The sequence below is a fragment of the Sus scrofa genome, chromosome 10, assembly GCF_054392235.1.
Source record: "Sus scrofa isolate SSC_HxYL_T2T_F1_AM1 chromosome 10, Sscrofa_HxYL_maternal_Yorkshire_Landrace_v2.0, whole genome shotgun sequence".
Taxonomy (NCBI): Eukaryota; Metazoa; Chordata; class Mammalia; order Artiodactyla; family Suidae; genus Sus; species Sus scrofa.
Genome location: NC_139392.1, coordinates 18,755,892 through 18,770,755, shown reverse-complemented (window position 1 = coordinate 18,770,755; position 14,864 = coordinate 18,755,892). Strand labels below are relative to the sequence as shown.

The window sequence follows — 14,864 nt, the reverse complement described above, 5'->3', positions numbered from 1 at the left end:
TATCAGGAGAATTTACTTTTGGTTACTCTGATTCTCCTCTCCCCTTCCTAGCGCCCCATGTCCTCTTAGGCATAGGAAACCCTATCCTGCTGTGTTAATTCCCAAAGCTTTATAAGGAAACCTTTGCTTTTTTTCAGTCAAAAGCTTAACATTTAATAGGTTTGCCTCCCTGTGTTCCTTTCTCTGTTACTGTCTGAAGTCTCGTTTATTTTCCTGCTGTTAAGAGGCTCTCCACTCTAATGAGCTGTGCCTTGTGTGTTTTTCTGTGTTGTTTAGGTTTGGTTTTTGCCTGCCTACCTCCTTCTCATATTTCACTTGCAGAGACTTTGTCTCACCACCCCATCTGATAGAGCCCCAGTGTTCCCCTCCTTTTATCATGTTAGATTTCCTTTGTGGAATGTACCACTAGCTAGTTTATTTTCTCTCTCTTCTTTCTAGAATGGTCTTATTGGTCTTCTTCTGTATTCCTCGTGCCTAGAACAACAGTGCCTGGCGCTCAGTAAATATCTTTTTAATGAATGAATGAGAAAGAAAATCTTATGACATGCTTTTTCATTTTTATCCGTATATGTATGTTCTTAGCTATACATTAGCTTATTGATTTCAGCAAATTTATAGATTGATTAAATACAACCAAGCTTCCACAGACAGGCTTTCCTGTATTTTACATGCTAAAACTAGTTTGTATTTTGATTCCAAAGTAACTTGTTAAATGTATAATTTAAAACTTGGTATGTTTTGTAAGCTTCTCTTTGTAATAAGTATGAAAGTCACAAAAGTCTGTAGATCATTTCAAAAGACATGTATAAGTTTCAGGGAAATTGTCTTTTAAGGGCCACACGTGTGGCATATGGAAGTTCCCAGGCTAGGGGTCAAATCAGAGCTGCAGCTGCCACAGCAAGGTGGGATCCAAGTGGCATCTGTGACCTACCCCGCAACTCATAGCAGTGCGGGATCCTTAACCCACTGAGTGAGGCCAGGGATGGAACCTGCATCCTCATAGATACTGGTCAGGTTTGCTACCACTGAGCCACACGGGAACTTCCAGAATTGTCTTGATTGGAAAAAACTAGAGATACCTCTGAGTTTCTAGCAACACCTACCTTGCCACTCAGTATTTAAAAATCTGTTTGGCAAGAGAAGGTTAAGATGGCTGTCGATGACCAGCCAGATGTTAGGGATGAAAGAAAGGAATGCGTGATAATGAAATAAGCCATGAAGAAGAGAGAAATTGGACATTTTAACCATAAAGACATTAGATTAGATCTGAGTGTGATGTGAACATACAAAAGGAGGAGTCAATAGAAAAAGGATCCTAAACAGTGATGGAAAGAGAAGAGAGTGTGGCTGCAAGTCTCCTAAGAAATGGAAGAATCAAGGATGTGGCCCAGATTCTTCAGGAGGACAAAGATTTGAGAGTATGTTTTTACCCAGACAGAGGTGACGTGGAAGAAGATCAGGCCAGATGGTGCCTTTTTTAAATAGCTGAGGTGACATTCACATAACATTCACCATTTTAGCCATTTAAAGTGTGCAGGTCACTGTCTTAGTGTATTCACAATGCTGGGTGACCATCAGCACTTTCTAATTCCTGGGCATTTTTCTTTCATGACCCTAAAAAGAAATCGCATACCTATTAAGCAGTCACTTCTGATTCCTGCCTCCTCCAGCTGCTAGCAGCCACTAATCTGCTTTCTGTGTCTGTTGATTTGCTTATTCTGACCATTCATAAAAACAGAATCTTGGAGTTCCCATTATGGCTCAGTAGTTAACAAACCCGACTAGCATCCATGAGGATGCGGGTTCGATCTCTGGCCTCGCTCAGTGGGTTAAGGATCTGGTGTTGCCATGAGCTGTGGTGTAGGTCTCAGATGCTACTTGGATCCTGTGTTGCTGTGGCTGTGGTGTAGGCCGGCGGCTACAGCTCCAGTTGGACCCCTAGCCTGGGAACTTCCATATGCCTCGTGGATAGCCCTAAAGAGACAAAAAGACAAAAAAAAAAAGGTGGAATCCTGTGACTTGCTACTTTCACTTGGCTTAATCTTTTCAAGGTTCTTCCATGCTGTAGCATGCATCAGTACTTCATTCCTTCTTATGTCTGAATAACATACTGTTGTGTGGATAGACCACGATTTGTTTACCCATTCATCCATTGATGGACATTTGGGTTTCTGCCTTTTGGCTGTTGTGAACATGAATGTACATGTGTTTGATGTATACCATGAGAAATTATGAAATATCTCCCATACTCCCATTCTGAGCTCTTTTCTAAAAATTTTGTCTGAATTTTTTTTTTTTTTTTTCCTTTTTTGGCTGCCCTGCGGCATCTGGAGTTCCCAGGCCAGGGACCAGATCTGAGCCGCAGTTGCTACCTATGCCACAGCTATAGCAACACCGGATCCTTAACCCACTGTGCCGGGCAGAGGATTGAACCTGTGTTCCAGGCTCCAGAGACACCATTGATCCTGTTGCACCACAGTGGGGATTTCTGAATTTTAAATATAAAAATTGATTATGGGAGTTCCTGTCGTGGCTTAGCAGAAATGAATCTGACTAGCATCCATAAGGACACAGGTTTGATCCCTGACTTCGCTCAGTGGGTTAAGGATCTGGTATTGCCATGAGCTGTGGTTTTGGTCACAGATGCGGTTCAGATCCCACATTGCTGTGACTATGGTTTAAGCCAGCAGCTACAACTCTGATTTGACCCGCAGCCTCCAGAACTTCCCTGTGCTGCGGGTGTGGCCTTAAAAAGACAACAACAAAAAAATTGATTATAAATACGTTACAAAAATAACAGTGTTATATGTTTAGAACTATTTATTCCACCTCATTTTTTTTTGGTTGGTTTACAGTGTTGACAATTTCTGCTGTACAGCAAAGTGACCCAGTCTCTCTCTCTCTCACACACACACATATTCTTTTTCTCACATTATCCTCCATCATGTTCCATCCTAAGTGACCAGATATAGTTCCTTTTGCTATGCAGCAGGATCTCATTACTTAAGCACTCCAAATGCAATAGTTTGCATCTATTAACCCCAAACCCACAGTCCATCCCCCTCCCTCCACCTTGGCAACCACAAGTCTGCTCTCCAAGTCCATGAGTTTCTTTTCTGCATTCCACTGAATTTTAAGGGATTTTTCATTTAAAATATGAAATTAGATTTTCATGAACAATTGCAAGTTTAGAGAAATTCTCATCTATTAAATCTTCCTGAATTTTTTTTCTTGCATTTTGCGGTGGCACCTGCGGCATACGGAAGTTCCCAGCTAGGGGTTGAATCGGAGCTGCGGCCGCCGGCTTACACTACAGCCACAGCAATGCCCGACCAACCTCGTCTGCAACCTACACCACAGCTCATGGCAACGCCAGATCCTTAACCCACGTGGGATTGACCCACGTCTCATGGCTACTCGTCGGGTTCGTTATCACTGAACCACGACGGGAACTCCACATCTTCCTGATTTCATTCCCTGATATTAGTGACTGTAATTTCTGCATGTGTGTCAAGTGATTTCCATAAGCCTTGGAAACCTCTGCTTTGATTTGAACCGGTACAGATCCTGCTGTCCTTACCCAGGAGGTCCTTGCTCATTGAGGAAAGAGGTGTTCTTGTCTCCTGAGGGTGAGACTTGAGTGCCTTTTTACTTAGACACTTTGATATGATCAGTACGAATGCAGTTCCATTCTTTAGTCGTGATTTTAAAATAAGTGCCCAGCAGCCTGTGGATAACAAGTATCATACATACCTCAGTAACAGGTCCTAAGATTGTTTCAAGTAGCCAATGAGAAATGGATGTGAAATCCCCACATGAGATGCCAGATATCACTTGCACCCATTCAAAGGAAATGCCTGAGGACACGTCCCATAATTCTGCCTTCTTACCCTAAACCTAGAGGCTGTGGGAGGGATCACAGGTCACTTTTCAGTCTAGAGATGCTTCTACCCAGACCAGGGGAACTATAGGAGAGGCCACACGAGAGCCACCCCAGCCCCTAAGATCAATAAGCTGTCTGTAAACCGCCAGTCCCAGAGAGCTCAGGGGGTACAAGTTCAAAAAGAAGTTTTTCTGTTCCTACTCCTCCTTCCTCCTCCTGGGAAGAATTAGAAACTGACAGACTTGAGGAGGAGCATCCTATTTAGAGAGGAGGCATCAAGGTCGGGTGGACATCTGATCTCTTCCCCTTTCCCACTTTGGATTTGAGGGACCCTGATCGTATACTTCATCAGGGCGAGGGCTTTAATTGAGCCCTGCTCAGAGTGGGGACGAGAGATTCAGGAGGCTGGGTTGGCATCATTCATTTGAAATACCTTTGAGCCATCTAGGAGGAGGGAGTCAACAGGTGAGCAGCTGTGCGTAGTTGGTGATTTAAGTGACGCCTCAGGGATATGTGGAATCACCTAGGGACAAAATCTAGAATGAAAAGATGAGAAAATCTAGCAAACTTGGTCTCTGCTTTGAGGAGCTCTCGAGTTCTAAGTATGATATCATATGTCAGATTTTATGTACTTTTTTTGTCTTTTTTTCCTTTTTAGGGCCGCACCTGTGGCATATGGAAGTTCCTAGGCTAGGGTTGAATCAGAACCGCAGCTGGCAGCCTAGACCACAGCCCCACAGGATCTGAGCTGCGTCTGCAACCTACACGGAAGCTCATGGCAACACAGGATCTTTAACCCACTGAGTGAGGCCAAGGATCGAACCCGCATCCTCTTGGATACTAGTTGGTTTTGTTACCGCTGAACCGCCACAGGAACTCCTAGTGTATTTTTTTAGATGTAAAAAGTGTTGCAGCTTTAAAGTATATGGATGGTACAGCTGTTCCTGTCTTCTCTGTTTTCCCATGGAAGTTGTGGATTTTTTGTACTTAGACACAGAAGTGACGACTTCAGTGTCAAGCTGAGCTAGTTGTTAACTGTCATCAATTTTTTAAACACCATCAAAAATATTGGTATGAACTTTGAAGCCTTCTTTACCCATACAGCAGCACCTCGGGTTGTCACTGGTTTGGAAAATAAGTTGTTGCCTCTCTGACAGATGTGCGTCCAGCTATCCCTGAGTCTTTCAGAGGAATCTGTAAAAAGTCACCTGAGAACTGTCTGTACAACTTCAGTCCCCTTCCCTAAGAACTTAGTTCCCTGTGTATGTCTTTGGTTTTCATTTCAAAATAGTGTCAGAGGTGATTTGGAGAGGTATAATATATTTGAAATTGCTGGTACTTAGCTATTTGAGGAAATGAAGTTTTGGAAGTCCATTTTGAGAAGGATTAGAATTAAATAGCATTACATCAGAAATTAACTGAAGTTAATTGATCAATTAACATGGAGAGATACAGCATTACAGGAAATCACATGGGGTTATTTTTATCTTTTACTCTAGATTTTTTTCCAGCAATTACACAAATGAGATAAACTTCAGTAAAGCTGGAGTTCAGTGACTTGAGTTAGAGATAATTTTAAAATTTAAGAAAATCACTAATGATTTAGTAGTTCTAATTCCTTTTTCTTACAAGTGGGGTTGAAGGCAGAGTGCATAGAAAGGTATACTTCGTGTGTTTTACTGCTATTCTTGTTAAACTTCTTAAACTTGTTAATTCTAATGTTTAGTAAAATGAAGCAGTTTTTTTTCACTTCTGTACTGTACTACCGTGTATGATTAAAATTCATATTTGATTTAAAGTTCATAATACACAATTTGTTCTTAAAGCAAGGATCATTTGAATATTGAATGGTTCAACAGAATATTAAACCGTATTTCTTGAAAACCACTTATTGTTGAATAAGTAGTAAGTAATGCCATCTAGTGGTAACATTTTGAAGTTTAGTGAATTTGAAAATCTGATACCTGCATTGCTAAATGTAGACTTCATGATTTACCAGATAGGTGATCGTGTTATTAAAAAATTTTTTAGAAAAATAGTTTAAGGTTTTTTCCTTTTGTTGTAGAAAATGAAGCCTCTTTGGTTATGTTCTAAAGATCCTTTTCTACACAAGGCTAAATCAAACACTTCCTCTTCTTCGTTGTAACAATTAGAGCCCAGCTATGCCTATAAATACAAGTATTGGAAACAAAGTAGGCTTAACAGTAAAACAGAATGTTAAACTTTATTTAATTACAACCTTTTTCCAGTCTGTTTAGCAACATCAGGGCCTACTCTGTGCCAATAAATGAGTAAGACTCAGGCAATTGCCCTTAAAGGCAGATGACTAATTGTTGGTCTTTATGTTTAAAATATTTCAAAAGTGTTGACCATAAAACAGCCAACAACCTTCTTATTGAAAATGCTCATCTCTGTGAATAGACTCAGGAATCTGCACTTGAAACAGAGTCCTTTACGTTGGAGAATTATGTTATATTCTATGCAAAGTTTGAGGATTATGGTATATTCTATACAAAGATCATACAATAAAATCTGTTATTTAGGACCTTAGAAAATCATAGGTATAAATGCACCTCATCCGTGTAAATGTTAAGCGTTTGTTAGGGAATGAACAGATAAAATCACCCATACCTTTCAGCTTCCAACATGCTTCTCAAAAATAGCAGAGCAAAGAGACAAGCTAAAGTGGTGTGCTATTCTGTCCTAACTCTTGGCATTATTATAATGTTTACTGTTACTAACATCTTTTAACAAATCAGAGGCAATGTCCTGAATATCGCTTATTTATTATTAAATAGAACATTTGCTAAAGGTTAAGAAAGGGTAGTGATGTTTACGTAACGTGCCGCTGCCCTGCTTCCCTTTCCTGCCGTTACACCTATTGGATGCCACCCCGTCCTTAAACAGATTTCCCTCATTACGGAAATTATCTATGAAATTAATTAAAAACATTATTTGCCTCTGATGTTACTAATAATAGTCACCTATTAATCTGATGCTTAGACTGTTCATTTATAAAATAATTTTCTCTTCCTAGGTATTTGGAGTAGATGACAATCAGGATTATAATAGGCCTATTATCAATGAAAAGCATAAAGATCTGGTCAAAGATTGGGCTCTCAGTTCTGCTGCAATAGTAATGGAAGAAAGAAAACCACTGAGTACACCTGGATTTCCCAGCTCAGAGGTATGCATCGCTTCCTATTTTTTACATGCACATAGTATAAATTTGTGTCATTTGTAATTACAGCTGACCCTTGAACAGCACAAGTTTGAACCGCACAGCTCCACTTAACAGGCAGATGTTTCTTGCTAGATACACACTACAATAGTACACAACCCATGCGTGGTTGAACCCAAGGATGGGGACCCGGGGATACAGAGGGCCGACTGCAAAGTTACACATGAGTTTTTGACTGCACAGAGGGTTGGCGCCCCTGTTCCCCCCGACCCCCCTCTTTGTTCAAGGGTCCACTCTATTTAAGCAACTGATACATCCTCTTGTAAAATACTCTTAAAATTAATATTCTTTTGCCAGTGAGGGAAAATGTTAAATTTCAGTAGGCAGCTAATGAGCTATGTGCTCACTGCTCTCCTTGGCATTATGAGATAAAACAAACAAAAAAATACACTGCTTGTACTTTCTAGGAGGGTCGTGTGTTTGGAATGGAAAGATCTATCATGCCAGGATACGTGTGCAAAGTAGTGCCTGACAGGTACAACTGATAGACCTAGATAAGCACCCTTGTAGGACAGCCCAGGAGGTAACTAGAATAATGTGGAATTAATTAGGGGTGGCCTGGTTAAGAGAGTTACCGCGTGAGGTATGGTAGAGCTTCTAAGACCTGAGTGCAGATCCCAGAACTGCCACATCTAACAGCACCTGTGAGCCAGTCATTTCCCCTCTCTTAGCTTCAGTTTTCCCATCTGTACAAATGGTATTTTTAATAAAAGCTATTTACAAGGAAAAGCACCCAGCGTAATGATAGTCTGAGATCTATGCACACGTTTATTCCCTTCCCAGAAATGATATTAGAATTTCATTCTACACTGATATGTCAGAAAGAAATATAGAACAATGTATATAATTGAGAAGTATTAAATAATTATAATTTATTCAACTAATAAGATTTAACATCCACACACTTGCTGTGTACCATTTCACAAATAATGAAACTGAAGTATGTAGATATTAACTTGGTCAGGGTCTTAAAACTCATACTTTGTGGAGCCAGAATTTGAACCTTAAGGAGCCTTGATTTCTTAATTCATTGTCTTATTCACTATGCTGTATTGCCTTTCAGGAAATGAGTTAATTTAAAATTCAGGAATAGTAAGTAAATATAAAATATAAATAAAATCTTATGGTATACATAAAACAAAATGAAATATCTGTGAAATGTAAGTTAAATATTCTTTATAGATAGGTAAGTATGGATACATATTTGCTTATTAATGTAAAAATTGTCTCTTTATGGTCTGCTCCTTCCTGAAAACTATCGAAACAGTTACTGTATTTTAGTATTCCTTTTTCCTCCTTGATCTTAGGGAATTTTTATTCTGACTTCTGTTTTACAAGATGCATAATTTACTTCCTGAAAGCAATTGATACTTATTAGAAGCAGTGTTTTGGTATTCTGGTTAATCTAGGAAGGGTGCTGGTGACTGTGAATTTGTAACACTCCCTCTTCTGCTGTTTGTCCCCTTGACCCGTGCCAAGTACATTTATATATAGCCCGAGCATGTACTTGACTTTGAAGAAACCACCTAAAGAAGCCATCAGAACTGTCTTCACGGAATGGTTCTACATGAACATATGTCTTTAAAACCCACCCTTCTGTGGGTATTCCTAGCATGGTGTGAATGGCTGTAGTATTTCCTCAGTCTCAGAACTGTGGGCAGCTCCCACGAAATCCCAAAAGGAATTCAAGGATTCTAGCAGGTTTTGGTACCCTTAGGCTTCCTTTTATGTGCATTGCTATGTTATACAACTTACTATTTTCACCTTCAATATTTACTTTATCAGTTTCTAGCCTGTCATTTTAACACTTATAATGAAATAGTGTTTTGGATAATTCAGAATGAAATTTGGCCATAGCGTCCCATTCCTTAGTGGTCATTACAGGTTTAATACTAAACCTTGGCTTAGATTTTTAGTGAGGAAACATTTTTTCTACAATCTTTGATCTTCCGTATTAAAGACTGACCCAGTGTACATCCATAAGTCCATGGAACCATGTCATGAATTAAATTCTGTTTCACACCTGACCGAGCACTTGCCTTAAAGACAGATCTAGACAGGGGCAGGTCTAGGTTCAGAATGGTTATACAAAACTTCTTAAAGATTGAGCGATTTCTAGCTTCTTCTGGAAATACTAAAGTGTTGTGGAAAAAAAGCCTGCAGCCTTGGGTTTGTTTTTGAAATCCCTGAACATGACTTGGCAGACTTAATTACTCCTTGAGACTCTGACGTTTAGAGAGCTGGAGAACAACTTAGGAACAGGTCTTCAGATTCTGTTCTGCCGCCTGGAGTAGAACTAACTTCACTATAGCGTCCACAAAGCTTTAGTCGTACAGCCGAATTTATTTAGCAGCAGTAAGTTATGAGCACTAAGAGCTTACTTTAATACCATTGTTGTATTTAATTGGTAGGGAAAATTATACTACATTCACAGTGATAATGTTTTAGTTAAAAGGGGTAACCCCCCAAATCTTCATTTTGTATGTGAAGAAATGTTGATAATATAGCAATATGAGGTTTAAATAAATAAATGATAATACAGGAATATGAGGTTTAAATATTGCTTTGTACAACAGGTTAAATGGAATTTAAGAATGAAATGGAATTCTCTGAACAGGGGGATCAGATGGGTCCTGACTGTATAATTTCATTCTCTTATTTTTACCCTTTAGGAAGGCACATCTTCATCTGGAAACAAGCGTTGGGTTTCACAGTGGGCTAGTTTGGCTGCCAATCATACAAGGCATGATCAAGAAGACAGGATAATGGAATTGTCCATCCCTCTTCCTTTAGAGAATGGTATTTCCTTTCTCTCTTTCTTTCTCTCTCTTCTCTTTCTTTCTTTCTGTGAACCATACATCAGCTTTTAAAGTACTATAAGCTAAATCTATATAGTGAGAAGTAAATTAAACCTCAATAAACACAGTCACATATGCTCCTGCTCATCCTACATTAAATTTTATTTTTACTACTAATGCAGATGTCATTAAAATATAACCCTAACTGAAGCTAAAGAGATAATTTGTAGGTGAAGCATATATATACAAACACAAATTTTTATATGATTTTATATATATGTAACATATATAAATGAAAATTTTAAAATAAGACTAACACAACTCCAAACTATTCCATTCATTAATACAACAAATATTTAAATGCCACCTGTGCCATACATCAATGAAAAAGAATTTACTTAACACATAATTTACTCAGTACATCTTTTACAGATCTGCGTAATGTGATTTAATCACCTTTTCATTATACTTCTGTGAAATAAATATAAAGTGTATTTTTTAAACACAGTTGTATGCCTCATGGTGCTGTTATTAGATTTGGTTAATTACAAATAAAAAATAATTTGTATGTGGCTTTTTATCTGTATTTTTAATTATCATTAGACGTGGAAATAGAAACTCATTTTGTCTGACTTATGACACCCTAAAATCTGGTTTAGGGATTTTGTTTTTATGTTTTTGCCCCAATGAGTTCCTGCTTTGTTGTTTCCTTTTATAGATGCAGATATCAGTGAATCTGGCATTTCAGTGAGAAGTGCTGGCTTGGTAGCTTCCTTGGCTGGTCAGGGAGAGCGAAGGAGACGAACCCTTCCCCAGCTTCCAAATGAAGAAAAGTCTCTCGAGGGCTCCAGAGCAAAGATTATAGCACAGAGGTCAGAGATAGGAGAAAAACAAGACACGGAACTTCAGGAGAAAGAAGCACCTGCGCAGGTGTACCAGAGGGAGAAGCAAGATGCAGACAGAGCCCTGAGTAAAATGAGTAAGGCAGTGAACGGTGAGACTCTTAAAACTGGTGGCGATAACAAAACCCTGCTTCCCTTTGGCAGCTCCTATTCTGGAAAGGAGAAGAGTGAAACTGATAAGGAGCCCTCTTTGGTCAAGCAAACATTAGCTAAAATCCAGCAACAAGAACAAAAGGAACAGGCACAGTGGACACCTGCCAAGCTGTCTGCTTCAAAAAGCGTTCCTGGTCAGGTCGATCGATGTAGGGAAGACTCTTTGAGGCCAGAGTCACAGCCTCAAGAAAAAGTCCCAGGACATTCTAGCAGCAAAGGAGAAAGAGTGACCCAGAACGAGGGCAAGCGAAAAAAAGCTGAGGAACTTCTGAAAAGTCAGACCTCAAAGGCAGCGGACAAGAAGGATTCCTCCAAGCCCCTAGTGCGGCAAGGGAGCTTCACTATAGAAAAACCGAGCCCCAACATACCCATAGAACTCATTCCGCATATAAACAAACAGCCTTCGTCTACACCTCCTTCTTTAGCCCTGACAACTGCCAGCAGACTACGAGAAAGAAGTGACTCCATGGACACTGACTCTAGTATGGACACGACTCTCATTCTTAAAGACACAGAGGCAGTAATGGCTTTTCTAGAAGCTAAGCTGCGCGAAGATAACAAAACGGATGAGGGCCCAGACACCCCCAGTTACAACCGAGACAACTCCATCTCACCAGAATCTGACGTGGACACAGCCAGTACCATCAGTCTGGTGACTGGCGAGACTGAGAGGAAGTCCACCCAAAAGCGAAAGAGTTTCACGAGTCTCTATAAAGACAGGTGTTCCACGGGCTCTCCTTCCAAGGATGTCACAAAGTCGTCATCTTCGGGGACTCGGGAGAAAATCGAAAAGAAAACAAAAAGTCGTTCCGCCGATGTAGGTTCTAGGGCCGAGGGTCGGAAATTTGTGCAGTCCAGCGGAAGAATACGGCAGCCTTCAGTAGACTTGACCGATGACGACCAAACCTCCAGTGTCCCTCACTCGGCCATCTCCGATGTCATGTCATCCGACCAGGAAACGTACGCCTGTAAACCTCACGGAAGGACGCCACTTGCCTCGACCGAAGAGCACGCGCACGCCAAACTGGAGGGGAGCAAGGGGACCAAATCCAAGACTTCGCCTGGGGCGCCCGGTTCCTCGGCTAAATCCACCACCCTTCCAAGGCCGCGACCTACCAGGACCTCCCTCCTGCGCAGAGCCCGACTCGGCGAAGCTTCAGACAGTGAACTTGCCGATGCCGACAAAGCCTCCGTGGCTTCCGAAGTGTCCACCACGAGTTCGACGTCTAAACCTCCCACCGGCCGGCGTAACATCTCTCGGATCGATCTGTTGGCTCAGCCTCGTAGAACAAGGCTCGGCTCGTTATCGGCTCGCAGTGACTCCGAAGCCACAATCTCTCGAAGTAGTGCCTCTTCCCGGACCGCAGAAGCCATCATTAGAAGTGGAGCCCGATTAGTACCTTCAGATAAATTTTCTCCTAGGATTAGAGCTAATAGTATCTCTCGACTCTCAGACTCCAAGGTCAAAAGTATGACCTCAGCGCATGGCTCTCCTTCAGGTAAATTGGATCCAGGCTTTTTTATCATATTAGCATATTTTCTTTTATGTTTGGCGGCTCCTTTTTAAAATATTTAAATGTCAGTGTTGATCCCCAAAATATTCAATAGAAAGGTTTCGCTAGAGAGGTTTGTTCCTATAAAAAATATTTTATTTAGCGTAGTAAGTGGAAAATTCAGAAGTTATACCTACTTTCGATTAACATCTTGGTGCAAAATAGTGATTTCAAAATCAGTGTATTGAACCAGGAGTTCCCCTTGTGGCTCAGTGGGTTAAGAACCTCACTAGTTATCCATGAGGATGCAGGTTCAATCCCTGGCCTCACTCAGTGGGTTAAAGATCCAGTGTTGCAGTGAACTGCGGTGTAGTTGCAGATGCAGATTGGATCCCGCGTTGCTGTGGCATAGGCGGACAGCTAGAGCTCCCATTCGACCTGTAGCCTGGAAACTTCCATATGCTGCGGGTGCGGCCCTAAAAAGAAAAAAACAAACACGTATATTGAACCAGTTTGGGAATTGCAATTGTCTAGTTGATGAGGCATCTGGATTTGTGTGTGAAAATTAGATTTGGAATTATTCTCTGGTTTAAATAATAGGAATTAATATTGTGCTTTAAAAACATGTTTAACTTTTAGATATCCTCATGTAATTCATAGTTCTTATGCGCCTGAAGAAAAGCAGTATGGCCTTTATCACTTCTTTCAGAGCTAAAGGAAAGAATCAGTTTTACCCTTTTTTCCTGCTTATTTTGAAACGTCTTGTATTTTTTTAAGTTAAATCTGTTTGTGGTTGGGGCAGGTGAAAACTAATCCTTAATTTATTTCAGTGGAAGAAGATGGATTCGTGAGACAGTCACTAAGCACATAAGGGCGAAACTGGGCTATAGAAACTTAACTGGTTATGAGCATTATCTCGTAAGGTGCTCTTCTGTCATTTGACTGTAGTAATTAGCTGTCATGGACTATAAGAGTTGCAGAAGCCACTTTCTCCCCAGCCGAATGCACCCTGTTGCCGGCATATTTGTCTGTTTATATATTTCACACCCAGAGCCGTAGCCAGTGAGCATTCACGTGTGACCCAAGAATACTAAGACAGATATTTGTGTATATCCTGCGAAGGTAGTCTCATTACGTCATAATCAGCTTCTTAGGTGGGCGTGACCGACAAGGACAGGTGAGGGGCAACCAGCAGGTAAAAGACTCGGAGACTGATTTTTGTCAGTCATCTCAGTGAGTCCCAAGTCTTGAGTGCAGAGGGAAGGGAAAGCTGGTACGCAGTCTTTTTTCAGTTTTTACTTCTATCACCGAATAGCCTGTAAGACCCAAAGCTAATAGTACCATGCACATATCCTTTTATTTTATTTTTTTCTTATTCCTCCTCTCTTCTCTCCACTGCTCCTTTCCTTCCTTCCCTCCATTCCCACTTCTGTCTCTCTCCTGGTCTGTGGGTGAGACGGTGATGACTACATCTGTGCTTAGGGATGGATGTAGGTTGAAGGTGAATAACACATAGTCACGATTCCAGAATAGATGACGTTTTTCCTTATTGCACCTGCCCTCCTGTTTCTCCCCTTCATTTGGTTGACAGTTCATGGCTCTGTTGCCAAGTATTTAAAAACTAGTGTCTTTTGATGTATATTCATGCAGTGCTGTTATCTGCTGTTGCCGTGTGGCTTAGCCTCTGCAGTTCACATTCCTTTTGCGCTGTGTTCCACGGCGTGTACTCTGCTCAGATTTCGTCTGCTGCATTGCTTGTTTCCTCACCTCATGTCCGAGTACATAAAAATGTTTACATCTTCTCCTGTCATAACCTAAGCCGTAATCTAAGTTGTATGTTACCATGGAAACCTTGATGACTCGTCCTTCTGTACTAGTTGTCTGACTGCACATGAATGATCTGGTTTTATTCCTCAATGTTTAACAGGAGGGAATTATTTGAAATGCAAACCAAACATGATTACTTAAGGAAGTCTGAGAAACAGCCATAAGATGCCATATATATATATGTATATATATGGGTGTGTATAATGTGTGTATATATGTCTATGTGTGTGTATAATGTGTGTATATATATATACACACACACATATATATATCTTTAAAGTTAAATTTTGTTTTCTGCTTCTTTAAATGCAGAACTCAAGAAACATGCATCTTTCTATGTACAAAAAGTACCTTGAATTACTTACTGAAATTTTCTAGGGCACATTGAAGTTTGTGAGTTTGGCCTTCTTTGTATTTAGTAACAGTGTATTACTAATTAGGGTCATGGAATTTAGTATGAGAAGGGTTATTCAGTTTAGAGAGCTAAGATCAAGAGATGGAATAACCTTCCCTGGTTAATAGATTTATCAGAGGCAGGATAAGAATTCAGGGCTTTTCTTTGTAGCT

At 40.5% G+C, this 14,864-nt stretch overlaps 1 protein-coding gene across 18 annotated transcripts in view; it reads left to right on the top strand.

Moving 5' to 3' along the window:
- Positions 1–14,864, top strand: part of CEP170 (centrosomal protein 170) — a 122,207-nt gene that overhangs the window by 79,232 nt on the left and 28,111 nt on the right. For all 18 annotated transcript variants that reach the window (XM_021064171.2, XM_084979267.1, XM_084979266.1 and 15 more), the window contains 3 exons: positions 6,921–7,070; positions 9,797–9,923; positions 10,641–12,476. In XM_021064171.2, the coding sequence (XP_020919830.2) occupies positions 6,921–7,070; positions 9,797–9,923; positions 10,641–12,476 (2,113 nt within the window). The remainder of the gene's footprint in view (positions 1–6,920; positions 7,071–9,796; positions 9,924–10,640; positions 12,477–14,864) is intronic.